The sequence below is a fragment of the Eutrigla gurnardus genome (assembly GCF_963514095.1).
Source record: "Eutrigla gurnardus genome assembly, chromosome: 3".
Lineage (NCBI taxonomy): Eukaryota > Metazoa > Chordata > Actinopteri > Perciformes > Triglidae > Eutrigla > Eutrigla gurnardus.
The window spans coordinates 3,924,322-3,939,401 of NC_139917.1; the positions used below are offsets into that span (position 1 = coordinate 3,924,322).

General features: G+C 44.2%; 1 protein-coding gene across 7 annotated transcripts; it reads left to right on the plus strand.

The window, feature by feature from the left end:
• The first annotated feature begins 524 nt into the window (after nt 1-524).
• On the plus strand, nt 525-11,708 carry LOC311011193 (uncharacterized protein). Of its 7 annotated transcripts, none has more exons than XM_084005994.1 (14): nt 525-799; nt 1,730-1,831; nt 7,196-7,282; nt 7,373-7,438; nt 8,172-8,312; nt 8,407-8,743; nt 8,862-9,147; nt 9,496-9,729; nt 9,858-9,943; nt 10,062-10,166; nt 10,292-10,485; nt 10,612-10,776; nt 10,974-11,217; nt 11,585-11,708. In XM_084005994.1, exons 1-13 carry the CDS (start codon nt 570-572, stop codon nt 11,188-11,190), a joined length of 2,250 nt encoding a protein of 749 aa, XP_083862120.1. In that variant the 5' UTR covers nt 525-569; the 3' UTR covers nt 11,191-11,217; nt 11,585-11,708. The 7 variants fall into 7 exon arrangements, with proteins under 7 accessions (XP_083862120.1, XP_083862124.1, XP_083862122.1 ...); XM_084005998.1 differs by lacking the exon at nt 525-799 and adding an exon at nt 1,104-1,504; XM_084005999.1 differs by lacking the exons at nt 525-799; nt 1,730-1,831 and adding exons at nt 5,417-5,553; nt 6,389-6,595.
• Nucleotides 11,709-15,080: the final 3,372 nt, after the last annotated feature.

Genomic DNA, 15,080 nt, shown 5'->3' on the forward strand with positions numbered 1-15,080 from the left:
TTACAGCTGAACTTGCTTCATAAGAGTCAGGAAAGAAAGAGAGTCAAATGAGTATACAAATATAAAATAATATATATAAAATATATGTAATTATGACCATAATGTATATATATAAAACACTATACAGTATAGTAGTGTATCTGCTGTTGAGGTAGTAGTATCATAGAATATATTATGCATATAAGTATTATTGCACATAAGTAGTTTGACAGTATTAAATGTGTGTGTATCTGGTGTTCTTTTTTTTTTTTATCTCTGCCTCTTTAAGCTATGGTCTACGATTTGGAATATTAGTAATTATTATTAACATCGTTTATATGGCAATTATGGTCCTGTAGTCCGATCTACACATTATGAATAGCAAAAAGAACCCCAAAAAGCCACATAGAAATTGACCAATGGGAGCCATTGCTCTAGAAGGCTCCCATTGGCTCGTACCCTCCATCCAATCCCCTCGTTTCCCGTGCTCCTCGTCACCCCGCCTCGTGCCCTCCCACTCCCCCTCCCTCTCTGTAAACTCTGAGCTGAGTGACTAGCTTAGCAGCTCGGCTACCGGAGCTGCTATTACCATGGAGAAGGAGAATGCCAGTACCAGCAAGCGGCCTCTGCTTGCCCCAACGGCGAAGGTTGCAAGGAAACGTAAGTCGGCCGAGGAAAAGGCAGAAACCAAGAGGAAATGTGAACTACATAGGAACGGAAGACGAGTCAACATCGGGGACTCCTTTGAGCGGTGGAGAAGGCTACGCCAGGATCTGGGACTGAAAACAGATGCTGAGACAGCAGACTTTCTGTTGAACAGGTACATGTTGCGTTGTATTGTGGTAGATGTTGCATAAATAGCCTCCATTAGTCTGTGCCAATACTGGCTTATGACTGTGAACGTCCCCGGTCTGATAAACGGCTATGTCAACACATGTTAGCATACGTTAGCCATGTGTTTTTAGCATTGTAAACTAATGTTACATTGCTATCATTATTTACACGTGATTTTTCATCAGCGAGTTGATGTGCTTGAAGCAGATCAACAATATTGTCATAATGAAACTTAAAGATTGTATCAGCGATTCTGGGCCGACACATAAATGATCACATTCATCTGTTTTTACCTCACGATCCGCTAGCTGCCCGCCCCATAAGCAGGCCGTCAAAAACCTCTCTAGGCAGCCTAGGCTCCGAGATCGCACACAAAAACAAATGGTTTCACCAACACCTCAAAAGCAAAATAAACAGTGTTCCAACCAATCACAGACAAGGGGTGGGTGTTGTGGTGTTTCGCGCTCGTGCACGCGAAGTGGTAGCTAAAGGAGGTCAGCTGACGGTGTTATCAGAAGCTAGAATGGCGGAATCCAATCCAATACCCAAGAAGAGAAAGAGTGAGAGAATACCAGCGTGTATTTTCCAAGACCAGAATAAGTATCGGGAAGGCCATGGAAAGATGGACGGAAGTAAAAGAACTTAAAGGATTTAAATCGGATGCCGAGGTCGCACTGTTTCTTCTGGACATGTGAGTAGCAGCCAACTGCTAGCACTGCGCGTCCATGATCATTTTCAAAACACGGGAGGGAGGGGCTAGCTGGCTCTGTTTGTTTTGGATCTCGCAACGGAAGTGAGGGCAACCAGAATCGCTGATACAACCTTTAATGGCGCTTTATTTATTGTCAGCAAGTAATACCAGTACAATGTCATTGATTTGTTTCAATGCGGGTGCTTTTCTGTCTGTTGCTTTCAGCTATGAGAGAAGTCCTGTTGCTTCTACGCCAGTGAAGGCAGGACCCCGGAGACCACCGGCACCGGCAGCCTCGATGTTTCTTTCTGCATCACTTTCTGACCGGTATGTAAGAAGTAACAGGCCTGCATATATGTTACACTAAAGTCACAATTTAGTGTCATGTCTCCACACTGGTCTGTCATTGTTGTCAGGAAATGTGAATTACCTCTTTTGTAAAATGAAGGTGTTTTTTAATGCCCCCCCCCCCCCCCCCCCCCCCCAAAAAAAAGAAAAAAAGCTCTTCCATGTTCTTACCTATAGCCCTTTGATCATAGCACTGTGGTTCTTAAGGTATGTTTGCTGAACAGCTACTACTTACTCAGACGAGGACCTACATTTGTTTCTATTTTTTAGCTCTTACTTTATCGGCAATAATATGTTGTGGTTTCTTTCTTTTGACAAATGTACTTATTGTAAGTAGCTTTGGACAAAAGCATCTGCTAAATGCCCTGAATGTAAATGTGACTTATGTGGTGACCGCTTATCGTCCTGTTAGTGTGTGAGGACACACTGTTGGCTAATTGTTTGTTTTGATAAGGGCTATATAAATAATAAAAATAATAAAAAAATGTATCCATCCATCGTCTTACCACAATCGTGGGGGGGGTAAGGGTACACCTGGACAGGTAACCAGTCTATCACAGGGAGACATGTAGAGTTTCAACCATTCACTCGGAGCCAGAGAACCTGGAGAGAACCCACGCTTACACGGGGAGAACATGCAAACTCCACACAGAAGGAACCCGAACCCGACCCAGGAATCGCACCCGGGACCCTCTTGCTGTGAGGCGACGGTGCTAAGCACTACACAGCCCACAATCTAGCATTAAATATTAGACTCACACAAGAAATCTGCATTTTCTACTAAACGTGCTGTTTGTTGACAAAAGTAAGAGCCAATCAGATCTTAGATGAGGCGAGAGCCAGGAGTTTCCCCATCATGCCCCGGGGCTTGCAGTCGCAGCCCGTCTCTAAAAACTTTGGCTGCCTTGAGCTCGTGAGATTGGCAGACTGAGCCTGGGCAGGCATCTTTACAAAGTACAACCAAATATCTCAAGAAGCAAAACAAGTTACATAAGTAGACAGGAGGAGGTCTGGTTATAGGTCATACTGGGCTTAACAGTCTATTAACCATAAACAAACATCCATCAGGAACATGCCAGTTTTGTGGAGTGAGAGAAGATGTCGAGCATGTTTTGCTGAACTGTGAAAGATTCTCTAGACAAAGCGAAAAACTGAAAAGGGCAGTGAGTGTGGTGAAAGTTTTTTCCCTGGAAACATTGTTGGGTGAGCCTAGATCAGGAAATATCACTAGTTCCATAATAACCTTTATCAAAGACTCACTGTTAGCAAACAAGATTTAGTATTCTTTGTTTTGGATTTGTGTCTGTTTTTTGTTTGTTTGTCTGTTTATTTGGTTTTCTTTATATTTTTGATTTGATTCATTCTTTGAAAAAAAAAAAAACATCGAATTGTACCTCAGTCCAGTAGATGGCGGTAATAGACCTTGCTTGTAAACTAGCTTAAAACACCACATAAGAAGAAGAAGCAGATGCAGCTCATGAGATTATCGTTGTCCACGTGTTCATGACGACGGATCAAGTCGGACACAAAAGACTACCGTATTCGACCGCAGCATGTCCGACCGGAGCGCAGCTTTTGGGCTCCGCCTCCTGCTCTCGTCTTCTTCCCAGGCGAGGCGCAGTCCATCACCAACGAGCCTACTCATGGCAGTATGCTGCGTTTACTTGTAATCAGAAATACGTACCTTCCAGCTTCTGAGTCAGGCTCCCTCCTAGTCTAAAGTGTTTGACCAGGTACATTTCATTACTACTGACTCACAATGGAGGACCAACAGGCAGAGAAAGAAGACCATTCAACTTCCAGTCCCAAGAAAAAGAAACGAAAAACTAACCGAAGTAAACAAGGACAAGTAATCAAGAAGCAAAGTGACCGCGAACGAGGGAAAACCAGGGTCACAATTGGTGACGCCTTGACAAGATGGAGGGCATTGAAAGTACACAAGGGGCTGAGGTCAGATGTAGATGTGGCTCTATTACTTTTAGACTGGTAGGTACCACTATTTTCTTTTTTTTTTATTATATTAACTTTACTCAGGGGCCCGATCCAGAAAGCAGGTTTTCCTGAAACTCTGAGTTTGTTAACCCTGAGAAGAGGGATACTCTGAGTTTTCTGTTCCAGAAAGAGAGGTAACTCAACCTTTAGGTCAGTTACCATAGTAACTGACTCTGTGAACCTAACCTGCTAGCTGGAAGGGTTTCTTCAACAAACCCTGTGTTTCTCCAGCTACATCTTGCCCTTTTCCAGAATTCACACAAGCACCATGTCTGGTCTAACAGGCCTGCTGGACACATTTCTATTTCATGAATCTGCATTTACTCTATGTTCTTGTCATCCACCCAAAACTTGTCTTTTGGTTCCAGTAGTTAGCCATCAGCTGTTTCCTATGGAGTCACAGTGGCATTTCTCCTGCCTCCACTTGGAGAGCACATACTGGTGCAACAAATCCTCAGAGCCTGAATGACTTCAAGGTCTGAGAGCACACATCTAGCGCAGATTCTTCTTCTGGATTGGCGGCAGACTGTTCGCGACTGTTGCGCACGCACTCTGCCGACTGCAGTGCAAACGGGCACTCCGCATGCAGACGCAGTAGCTACAGGGAGCGAGCCTGAGCCCGAGTTACGCTACCGATCGAAAATAAGACATTTCAAGAAGCAGAATGTCCGGTAAAGTGCCAACAACTCGCAAAAGAAAGACGGTATTTGAGACTGCAATGACGAAAAAGAGAGCGGACACTGCCAGGAGTAAAACCAGAGTAAACATTGGTGTCGCTCTGGAAAGATGGCGAACACTGAGGGGAGAGAAGGGGCTGAAGAGTGACGCCATGGTTGCCGTGTTTCTTCTGGACAGGTCTGCTTAGTTTTGGGTCTAAGGGGTTACATTTCTTGAACTGTGTCTCCAGCGTTACATGGAGATGGTGCAGCGCCGGGGACCCGCTAGACTCGGCGGTGACGCCATTCCCATGGTGCCTTGCGGCCGGGGTCGTGTTCTGTTATTGTTCCGGGCCATGATGTAGCGTGTCCTCAGTTTGGAAGTAGCACATTTAGCTAAACTAGCATGTCTGCTGATTCTTCACACGAGCCGAGCTCGCCACAGTAGCTATTATGTGTTAGCCAACGCCATGTAAGTTAGCTAAACGTTAGGTTAGCTTGTATCTACACAAGCCAACACTCCCTGTGTGATATTTATGTATACAGGACATTAAAGTCGCAGTCGGCAGCATTTTTTTAAAATCATATTCACTGAAGCCGACACTATGCTCCGATAGAACAACATAAATCATCCGGTTTTAGAAATAAACGCGCCTCTACGTGCACGTAGAGCCTGTTGTTTGTTTTGCAAAGATCGACAGCGCCCGTGTCATCCTGTCCACTCAGCAGCAGGGCTGTGCACGCGCCACAGAGCCTCCCCCCGGGCTCATCGCAGTCACGCGCATTGCGTTGAATTGTTTGTAGCGTGATGGCGGAGATAAGTAGCAACACTAGCAAGCTTCCAATTCCTCGGTTAAAACCCGATGCTAGGAGGTACAAACCAACCAAGAAAAAGAGAACACTTCTAGAAAAGAAGGGGAAAAAGAAGGAATGCGACCGTGCCCGTGATAAAACCAGAGTCAACGTCGGACCCGCGTTTCAAAGGTGGCGTGATCTAAAGGTGTTCAAACGCTTCAAGCTTGATGCAGAGGTTGCTACGTTTCTTCTCGACAGGTAATTGTGCCTTAGTAACCATTGTTACTGGACTTTATTTCCAAGTGTTATGTAAGTAAGCTGTATGCTTGCCTGTGTTGTTTTGGATAGCTAATGTTAGCTCTTACTGGTCAGGCTCGTTAGTTTTATCGTGCTGGACGGAACAGCAGGTCTGGCTGCTAGCAACGTGTTCAATGTTCACTAGCTAAGTCATAGACGTTAGTGTATGGCATAGCTAGTAAAGTGAAAGTAACAGTATGCGGAGGAGGGGGGGTGGGTGCAGAACAGAGAGTGATTTAAGTAATGTTTTCATAGAATTGTCAGTCGCTATGTGTCTTGTGATAAACATGCTACTTTTATGAGATTTCACTCGAGTGGAGGTGGAATAGACGTAACATGTATCTGTAAAACTCATGGTAGTAACAAGTGAAATACTCTGACTATACTTACACGTTCTAATTCAATTCTTTGAAGGTGTAAACGATTGACCCGAGTCATGCCCTCATTGCCCAGGCTCGTTTGGTAGCGCAATCGTCGCAGTTTGACTGGCCCACTGCTCCATCTAGCAGCACCTCTGTGGCTCTGGCTAACTTGATCCATCCGATGGAGTGTAGAAACGTCCGGGGGTACATAGTCTTCATCCGAGAATTGGGTCTCACTTTCAAAACTCTAACAAATGAAATAGGCTTATTTAGAGTATAGCAAAATAAGTAAATGGTCAGTAGCTTCTAGTGTTAACGCTGAAATGAGTAACACATACATAGGGTAGCTAGTGTAGAACATAGCTGCTTATTATCTATACTTTTAATCACATCGTAAACCAACCTACCTTTTGTATAATCCATCCCGTTGATAGACGCTGAAGTGACGGGCGCCTTCACAGAAATCTGCTGCACACCCAATGACGGACACAAAGTCGAGGGGAAGGAGCTCGGTGGTCGTCGGGGAGGATTGTGAGAGTTGTAAACATTCAAAATCTGAGTGCCCTCGATCCACCGGACTTGCCGACTGCAGCTTTTAAATACAACGGGAGTTGACACCAAAGTGCTTTTCAAGGCCAGAGGTAGGGCCAAGTTGTTCCTGAGGCAACGATGGAGGGATTACAGGCAGATTAAAAGAGTTTAAAAAAAAAAGTGATACTAAATAAATCTGAGTAAATTAAGAAACGTATAAAACGTAAGAGAGAATGAGGGTCATAAATAAAGCAATCCTCATCATAAAGTAACCATAGAGGTAGCTACTAAAGTGTAAAGTGCATGGAGGTCTTGGAGCAGCAACAGCGAAGGCCCAGTCACCTTTTGTTTTCAGGCGTGAGTGTGGAACATAAGGAGCTGTTGTGAGGAAGACCTGACTAACCTGGCTGAGGAGTAAGGAGAAAACATGTCTGTGATGTAGGAGGAGGCTTTAAAAGCAAAATAACATTTTTCAATCAATCCTGAACTTTACTGGAAGCCAGTGCAGTTGGGCCAAGACGGGAGTGATCCTGTTTTTTTGTGATGGATCTTAGTATTGAAAGGGCTGTAGCGTTGTTAGCTTGTATGTCATCTAACAAACCATACCTGTGTGAGTTGTAGTTGTTGGCTAATGTAGTTTGATTGTATTTATCTGATTGATCTCGTCTTTGAACGAACGTTTTACAAATGTAGCTTATTTGTTTTTGTAGTTATGACAGATACTCATCCAGTTCCAAGCGGAAGAAACCCGGACTGACGAGACTTCTTCCCGCAATGTCTGAGGCTACCTCAGATCGGTTAGTACCACCTGATTCGACAGCAACAGTCCTGTGTTGTGTCCAATCTGATGTAATTCTATAATTATGGTCAATTTGTCACATTTGCAGAGATAAGCACATGGAGGAGTTGGATACCAGTGCACAGGAGAACGCTGTTCCGGAGATGGAAGTTATGTAAGGCAATGGTAGTGATGAATGTTGTTCAAAAATATTTCCAATGCAACAACTTTGTAGTTGTTGTTCTCCGAGTTTAAAGATTGTATCAGCGATTCTGGGTCGAAACATAAATGATCACATTCATCTGTTTTTACCTCACGATCCGCTAGCTGCCCGCCCCATAAGCAGGCCGTCAAAAAAACGCGTCTCTCTAGGCAGCCTAGGCTCCGAGATCGCACACAAAAACAAATGGTAGTTGGTGTTCCAACCAATCACAGACAAGGGGTGGGTGTTGTGGTGTTTCGCGCTCGTGCACGCGAAGTGGTAGCTAAAGGAGGTCAGCTGACGGTGTTATCAGAAGCTAGAATGGCGGAATCCAATCCAATACCCAAGAAGAGAGAGTGAGAGAATACCAGCGTGTATTTTCCAAGACCAGAATAAGTATCGGGAAGGCCATGGAAAGATGGACGGAAGTAAAGGAACTTAAAGGATTTAAATCGGATGCCGAGGTCGCACTGTTTCTTCTGGACATGTGAGTAGCAGCCAACTGCTAGCACTGCGTGTCCATGATCATTTTCAAAACACGGGAGGGAGGGGCTAGCTGGCTCTGTTTGTTTTGGATCTCGCAACGGAAGTGAGGGCAACCAGAATCGCTGATACAACCTTTAATATGTTGAAGCCCTCAGTGAAGAGGATTTTAACAAGATTCAAAATGTTGTGTGAATAATATTCTCTGAATGTATTTTCTCAGTCTTGACTGGGATGATGACACCTGGCATCCTGATCAGAAGACGGAGTCGGAGATGGAGTCTGAGGAGGAGGAGGAGGATCAAACCAGGGAAGTCGACAACGATGACAGTGATGAAGACTATATCCCTTGTATCTCGGTGGGGTAGGTTCAACACCATATGGCTCAGCTTACAGTCCAGTTTTTGTGTTTTTTTTTTTTTTTTTTGTATTTCTCAAAGCTATTCCTATTAAAACAGGACTGGCGGTGCTCTCAATACACAGATAAGCTTGGATTCACTTCCATCTGTCAGCATGGAGGACTCTGTTCACGACGCTGTCCACCACTCAGAAAACACAACCACCGCAGACACGCCTTCCTTCCCGGGGACAGCTAAAGTCCTGGTTGAGGATGATGTCATTGGACAACCAGCATCCATCACATACAATGACTGTCTGAAGCAACTTGTGGATTACCTTGTTCTACCCATAAATATGTGTACTGCCATGGACCCAAACACTAAGGCAGTGTGCTCTGCACCTCGACCGTTTGAAGTCCACATCAAGTCCAAGGGCACAGCTGCCATCATCGATTGGGTGAGTCTTTATTTTCCATCCTTTTTCATTACAACCTTTGGTTTGATTTTTGTATTTGTGTCTTGTGTCGTAGGAATTGCTGTTAATCTACTCTTTCTCCAACTGTGTCTTTTTATAGATGTGTCCGCACGGTCACACTGTGTGGCGATGGTCTTCCCAGCCCAGTTTACAGCATGGGATGCTGGTTGGGGACTTCATGATGGCCACTAACATTCTGCTCTCTGGCAACAACTATGCCAAGATAGCGCTTCTATTTAAATTCATGAATATGGGCATGGTCGAGAGGTCCGTCTTCTTCAGGATCCAGGACTCGTACTGTGTGGACAGTATACAAGAGTTCTGGGATGAGAAGAGAGGCCAAGTCGTCACCCAGCTACACTCGAAAGGGCCGGTTGTGATCCTGGGTTAGTTTGACGCACCCTCGTATACATACACACACAAACTACACATTATGTGATAGAAATGTATTTGTTCATTAGGGCTGTATTAGCAATGCAGATGAAATAAGTGCAGTGCGGAATTAAAACACTGGAAATTAAGTAGAAATTAAATTTGCACAAAATTACTGGTTTATTGGGGGTAAGCTTCATTGAGCCTTTTGTATTACTTTTGAATAGATGTCGACAATAATTCAATAAAAAAAGACATGTGATACCAGTGCTGTCTAGACCTATGGTTGCTCTGTGTTTTATGCATTAGGAGCAGCATAAAATAACATGTGTAGCTCTTTGTGTTCTCATTTCTATTCAAAGGAGATGCCCGGATCGACAGTCCTGGTTTCTGTGCACAGTATTGTACATATACTGCTATGGACAATGAATCCAAACAGATCATCTCCATGGTCAACATTGACCAGCAGGAGACACAGAGGAACCCCGTTGTCATGGAGACAGAGGGGTTTGTGCGTACCTTTGAGACCCTCCGTAAAGAGCTGAATGTGACAGAAATTTGCACGGACGCTCATACCCAAATATCTGCACTCTTCAGTAAGTAGACTTACTGCAGTTCTCTAGGGGTTTTTAAAGCAGAGTCCCAGGCCACATTCATGACTCCATACTGGACATGGTTTTTGATATTACATAACATGACTTTCCCATGACTTTTTTTCCTCCAGGCGAGGGGGATTACAAAGACTGTGGCGTTCACCACTCTCTGGACATCTGGCATGGGTCCAAAAACCTGAGTAAAAAAATGATGGCAGTAAGTTCATTGTCTATGGAGAGATAGATTAGTTAATGTATTTATTTATCATCATCGTAAACCCTTGTCATTAACTAGGTTGGCGTCCCATCAAAATGAATTTTGTTTCAATGTCCAGGCTGCGCAGCAAAAGGGTTGCTCCGTCCTACAGACGTGGAACAAAGACATCTGCGACCACTTCTTGTTTTGCTGTAAGACTGCAGAAACCTACGAAGAGTTCCTTGTAAGGATTGCAAAAACATATATTCTGTAATGTCTGTCTTAGTTGTACAACTGTGGTTTGTGCTAACTGTATTTGCTTTCTTGTTGCCCTCACAATTTCCAATGACTTGAACTGTTTTTCCTCAGAACATGTGGATTGGCCTCCTGCACCACGTGGTGGGAGAACATGCGTGGGCCCTGGGTGCCTGTCAACATGGGCCCTTGGGGGAGAGCAGGGAGAAGAAGTGGATGCAGCAGGGTGGTGTAGCACACCAGCGACTCACTGAAATCATCCTTGATGCACGCTGGCTCAAGACGGTCCATAAGTATCTTCGTTTCAGGTATATCGGTCAGGTCTATGTTGAATTCATAGTTTTCCCTTATGCAAATAGAGAATGTGTGCTCCTATGCCTTGAATTGTATTACAACAACATAAACATTCTACGTTATGTCCACTGTGCTCTCAGGTCGACTGCAGACCTGGAATCATTTCATAATCACATTCTCATGTATGCCAGTAGTGGCTTCAGCTTCTCCCCACCTGTTTACACTGCTCGGACCATGCTGGCCGGCCTGGACTACAATCACCACGTCCACAGACAAGCCAGGAGAAACGCTGATGGCTCAATTCAGTATGTTGTGTTCCAAGTCCTGTCATTTTAGGTAATAAACTTCCAGCTCATACAGTTACATTGTTTCGTTATGAGAATAAAAAGCCTGGTGGGGATTTAGTGTGTTGATGGCATTTCATATGGAAATGCAAAGGGGCTGTGCAAGGTTAGGTAATATGAACTGTTCACCTTGGTTGACCTTGTTTCTTGTGTGGCAGGAATGGCAGGTTGTTCAATAACAAGTCCCGGACGTGGAGGTTGTATACCCTAAAGGTGGACAAGGACTACACATACATAACAGATCTACAGAGCGCTATCCTGCGGCGAGCATCGTCTGCTACCACGGGGACGCCACGGACAGGACAAGTGAGGCCAGACGATCCGCATCAACATGGGGTTCTGTCGGGTGTCCCCCCCCAAACACCCAGGACATGAAGGACAAGCAAGTCAGCAGAGGGCTCGGTGAGTCGGCTGATGATGTTGTAGGTTGAGCATGAAGTGTTAACATACTTGTGTCCAACACATGTTTAAAATCCATATGGCGATGTTGTAAAGAATCCCAAGTGTAAACATGTATACCACGTGGTTTTATTACAGATTCTACACCTCAAAACTACTTATAACTAACATTATGATCTCCAATAGTTCTCTTAACAAAGTCATGACTCGGCCAAAGGAAAGTGAGGCTTTGTCCACCAACACAAATGCTCTAAACAGTCATACTTGGCTCACACAATAGTGACAACGTTATAAATGTTTGTCATTTTGCTGACATGCTGTCAGTCTTTGACAGTAATGTTGATTTGTAATTGTGATATTTCTTCTAAAGGACAACCGCTGCCTAAGGACTAGACGACTTCTAGGAAACCCCTCTGCAGATGCAGTTTCTTCATTTTTGTATATATGTTTTGTATATATATTTTTATGGTTTTCATAATAAATAGGTGCCATGACACGTTTGTTTCTCATTATTTTTGTCAGCTTGTAAGGGAAATGTAAATGTTTGTTTATGCTGTAAGTATTTTTAAAAAAAAGGCCTTTAACATTTTAAAGAGTTTTATTCAAATCACTTAGAAGTTATGCAGAACATGAATAGCAAATACATAAACATGATTTATTGCACAAAATGCTGCTCACTAAATTCTCCTTGGTATGAAACCTTGATAGTGTCCATGTGGACCTGGGTAGCGGACCCGTACCCTCCAGACACAGCAACTCTGTGACCCTGTCCCAGTGCTCATATTGCCACACATCGTCTCCATGCTGTTTGGGAACCTGTCTGTTGCTCTCCCCTGTTTGGGAACCTGTCTGTTGCTCTCCCCTGTTTGGGAACCTGTGTGTTGCTCTCCCCTGTTTGGGGACCTGTCTGTTGCTCTCCCCTGGGTCTGGATCAGCCACTGTCGTCTGGCAGCCTGGAAACAGGAGTCTCCACGTCAGTGGGCCTTTCTCTGCAGTTCTGCAGACACACCAAGTGGGTTGACCTGAACAGGAGGGCCGGTGGAGCGTCCGCTGATGGGAGGTGTAGTACGTCAGACAGCAGGCAGAGGTCCAACAGCTGGTGGGACTTCTCCAAGCTCAGTCCTTGAAGTCTGGCCTGTAAAGTAATTGACATGATTAGATCATTTTATTGTCCTCAAAGAGGCCTTTTATATCCACTGTCCCTGCTTGGTAGACCAGTACACGGGTAGACCAGTACACGGGTAGATCAGTTCACTGATCATAGCTTAAGACTAAGACATATAGAGAGTCAGAAACCTGTCAAACGTAATACGCTAACTGCTCATCTGCAAGCCTTTCTCAACTCATCAGACATCGTCTTGTCCGAGACTCTCCTCTTCCTCTCGGAGAGGCTCCTCTGCTTCGACCTTGACCCCGACCCGGTCGTCTTTGCCACTGTCGGATCCAACAAAGCTCTGAATGTGGAAGTTCTGATGTGCCAAACAACGCGTTATGACTCGTATAGAATTCACGTCGGTCATTGTCACAGATAGTAACAGAAAAGTCAGTAGAACGCTACGACGGTTTCCTCAAATACGTTAACGTGTAACACTTAAAAATGAACTGGCTGTGTAGTATTGCTAACCTTGTTGAGGTTTCAACTTTGCCTCACGTCTACGGTTTACAAGAACATGTCCATAATAACTAGGCAGCATCAACGACTCGTGACAGTGAAGTGAAAGTCTTCAGCTGGGCAGCAGGCAAGCATTTCTCCTCTGTCCCGCTATGACAGCAGCTGGAGGCTGAGCCACTACAGTCTCCAGTCTCAGTCAAGTCCTGGTGTCGGCCTCTGTGATCCACCAGTCTGCTCAGTGTTCGAAGAAGCTGTCTGTCTCCAGCAAAGAAACACCTCAGTGATGCCATGGCCTGAAACAACGGTATCTCATCATCGCTGAGATCAAGCTTCAGATTTCAGTGAGGAAAGAGTGAAATGTGGGAGCATTAGAGCTGCAGGGACAGTCAGAGCTTCAAGTGATCCACCAGCGACAGGCAGGAAGACCAGACTGAAGACGAGGAGAGGACACAGACAGCAGTGGCCACACTAACTCACCTGCACGTGGACACAGGGATACACACTGAGCTGACAAAGGTTGACCTTTGACCCAAGACCAGCTCTGCTCTGAAACATCACCAAGAGTTAACTGATGGGCGAGATGTCTTAAAATATCACACATGAAAGTATTAACTTTTGTCCTCATGCACTGTCATCTGCCATTTGTCTTTTAGAGAGACTGAAGATGAGCTGAGACGAGACAAGAGGACTAGAATAGAAATATACATTTTTATTATATTGAAGTTATTATCAGAATTCTTACATGGTTAAATAGTTCTTCTGGCTGCTGAAATTGTCTCCTCTTGTCTGTCTTCATTCTTTTAGAGAGAGGAGAGGAAACCGGACCAGACCGGACCAGACCAGATGAGGAGACAGGATGGATTGTGAACCTTCTCATTAAAAAGAAAACTTTACTTTTATTTTATGTTATCAGAATTATAGTTCAATAATTCTGCTTGTTGATGTGATTTATATACTATTGGCTTCTCTTGTCTTTTGGAGAAAGGTCAGGAACCAGGAAGAAAAAAGACCGACCAGAAGACCAAAGGAGACAGGATGCATGTGAAGCCTCTCCTTTAAAAAGATAAGTGCACATTGATCTATGATATTACACTTCTATATGAAGCCACTGCTGGAGTTATTAGCTGGTATCGAATCTGCCTCATCTTCCCTCGGATCTCCTGTTTAAAAAGATCAATCTGAGTTCAGGATCGTCAGAATGAATCTAGTCATAAATCCTTCATGTGTTCACCGCGTTGCTGATGTGATGATTCTCTCGTCTGTCTCGGGGTTCCACATCCTGGTGTCTCATCTGCAGCAGCATGACAGACAGGCTGTCGTCCTGAACGTCTCCCTGTCTGTCATCACGCACACATCCAGCCGGACTCTACAGTTCCCCCAGCCAACGTGTCGTGACATGATCAACATCTTTGTATTTGTGTTAAAGCTGCGTTTGTCTTTAATAAACCCATTTGAACATGAAGTGACAGTGTGTGTTTGTGTTGATACTCAGCACATCTGGAGAACACGATTCCTTTCTGTGTGTTTGTTCTGTTCATCTGGATGAATGAAATATAAAAGGTCAAAGACTGTGTCACATCTGAAGTTCCATCATATGTGTACGGTTTAGAAGAATAGTATTGTTAGTATGAGTTATGAATAATAATCTCTATCTCCACCAGTGTAGTACCTCTGAGTGATAAAGTGGGGTTCAAACAGTAAAAGTGTGAATGTGTTCTTTGTCTGACTTAAAGCCTAAATCCTTGAACGGCTTTTCATATTTTCTCAGTTTGAAGCTAAAACAAATCTCAACAAGAACTGACCATGTTAAATGTGAAGTTCACTAAATGGGCGACATGCTGCATTCATGTGCTGCTGCGACGGTCGTTCATGTGAACTGTTCGTCAGAAGAAGCTGTCAGATATGAATATGAATTATTGTTTTCTTTCCACCTGCGGTGAAGAGAGAGAACCCGATCCACGTATAATTTACTTAATACCTGAATGCTGTCTTGTGTTGAAGAGCATTAGACTGTATTGAGTTACAAGGATGGTTTATCTGTGCTCCACAGTATATTATACAGATGACTTCGCTTCTGTTTAAGAGTGAAAAGTGTGGTTATTCGGTTACACCACTGTACAACTAGTTATCCTCTAAAGAGATGAGGTTCTCACGTCGGAATGAAGTCACGTGGTGACTCGGCGTCTTATTGGGCGCTTTAAGTATCGACACGCTGTTTGCTGGGATGCTTGTGGAGAAAAGTACCTCCAAGTGA

Bases quoted from the DNA above. Each gene is read 5' to 3' on its own strand.
- LOC311011193 (XM_084005994.1), top strand. From the start codon at position 570: ATGGAGAAGGAGAATGCCAGTACCAGCAAGCGGCCTCTGCTTGCCCCA. The intron at 800-1,729 runs GTACATGTTGCG...TGTTGCTTTCAG, and splicing joins GCAGACTTTCTGTTGAACAG to CTATGAGAGAAGTCCTGTTG. The intron at 10,777-10,973 runs GTATGTTGTGTT...CTTGTGTGGCAG, and splicing joins AACGCTGATGGCTCAATTCA to GAATGGCAGGTTGTTCAATA.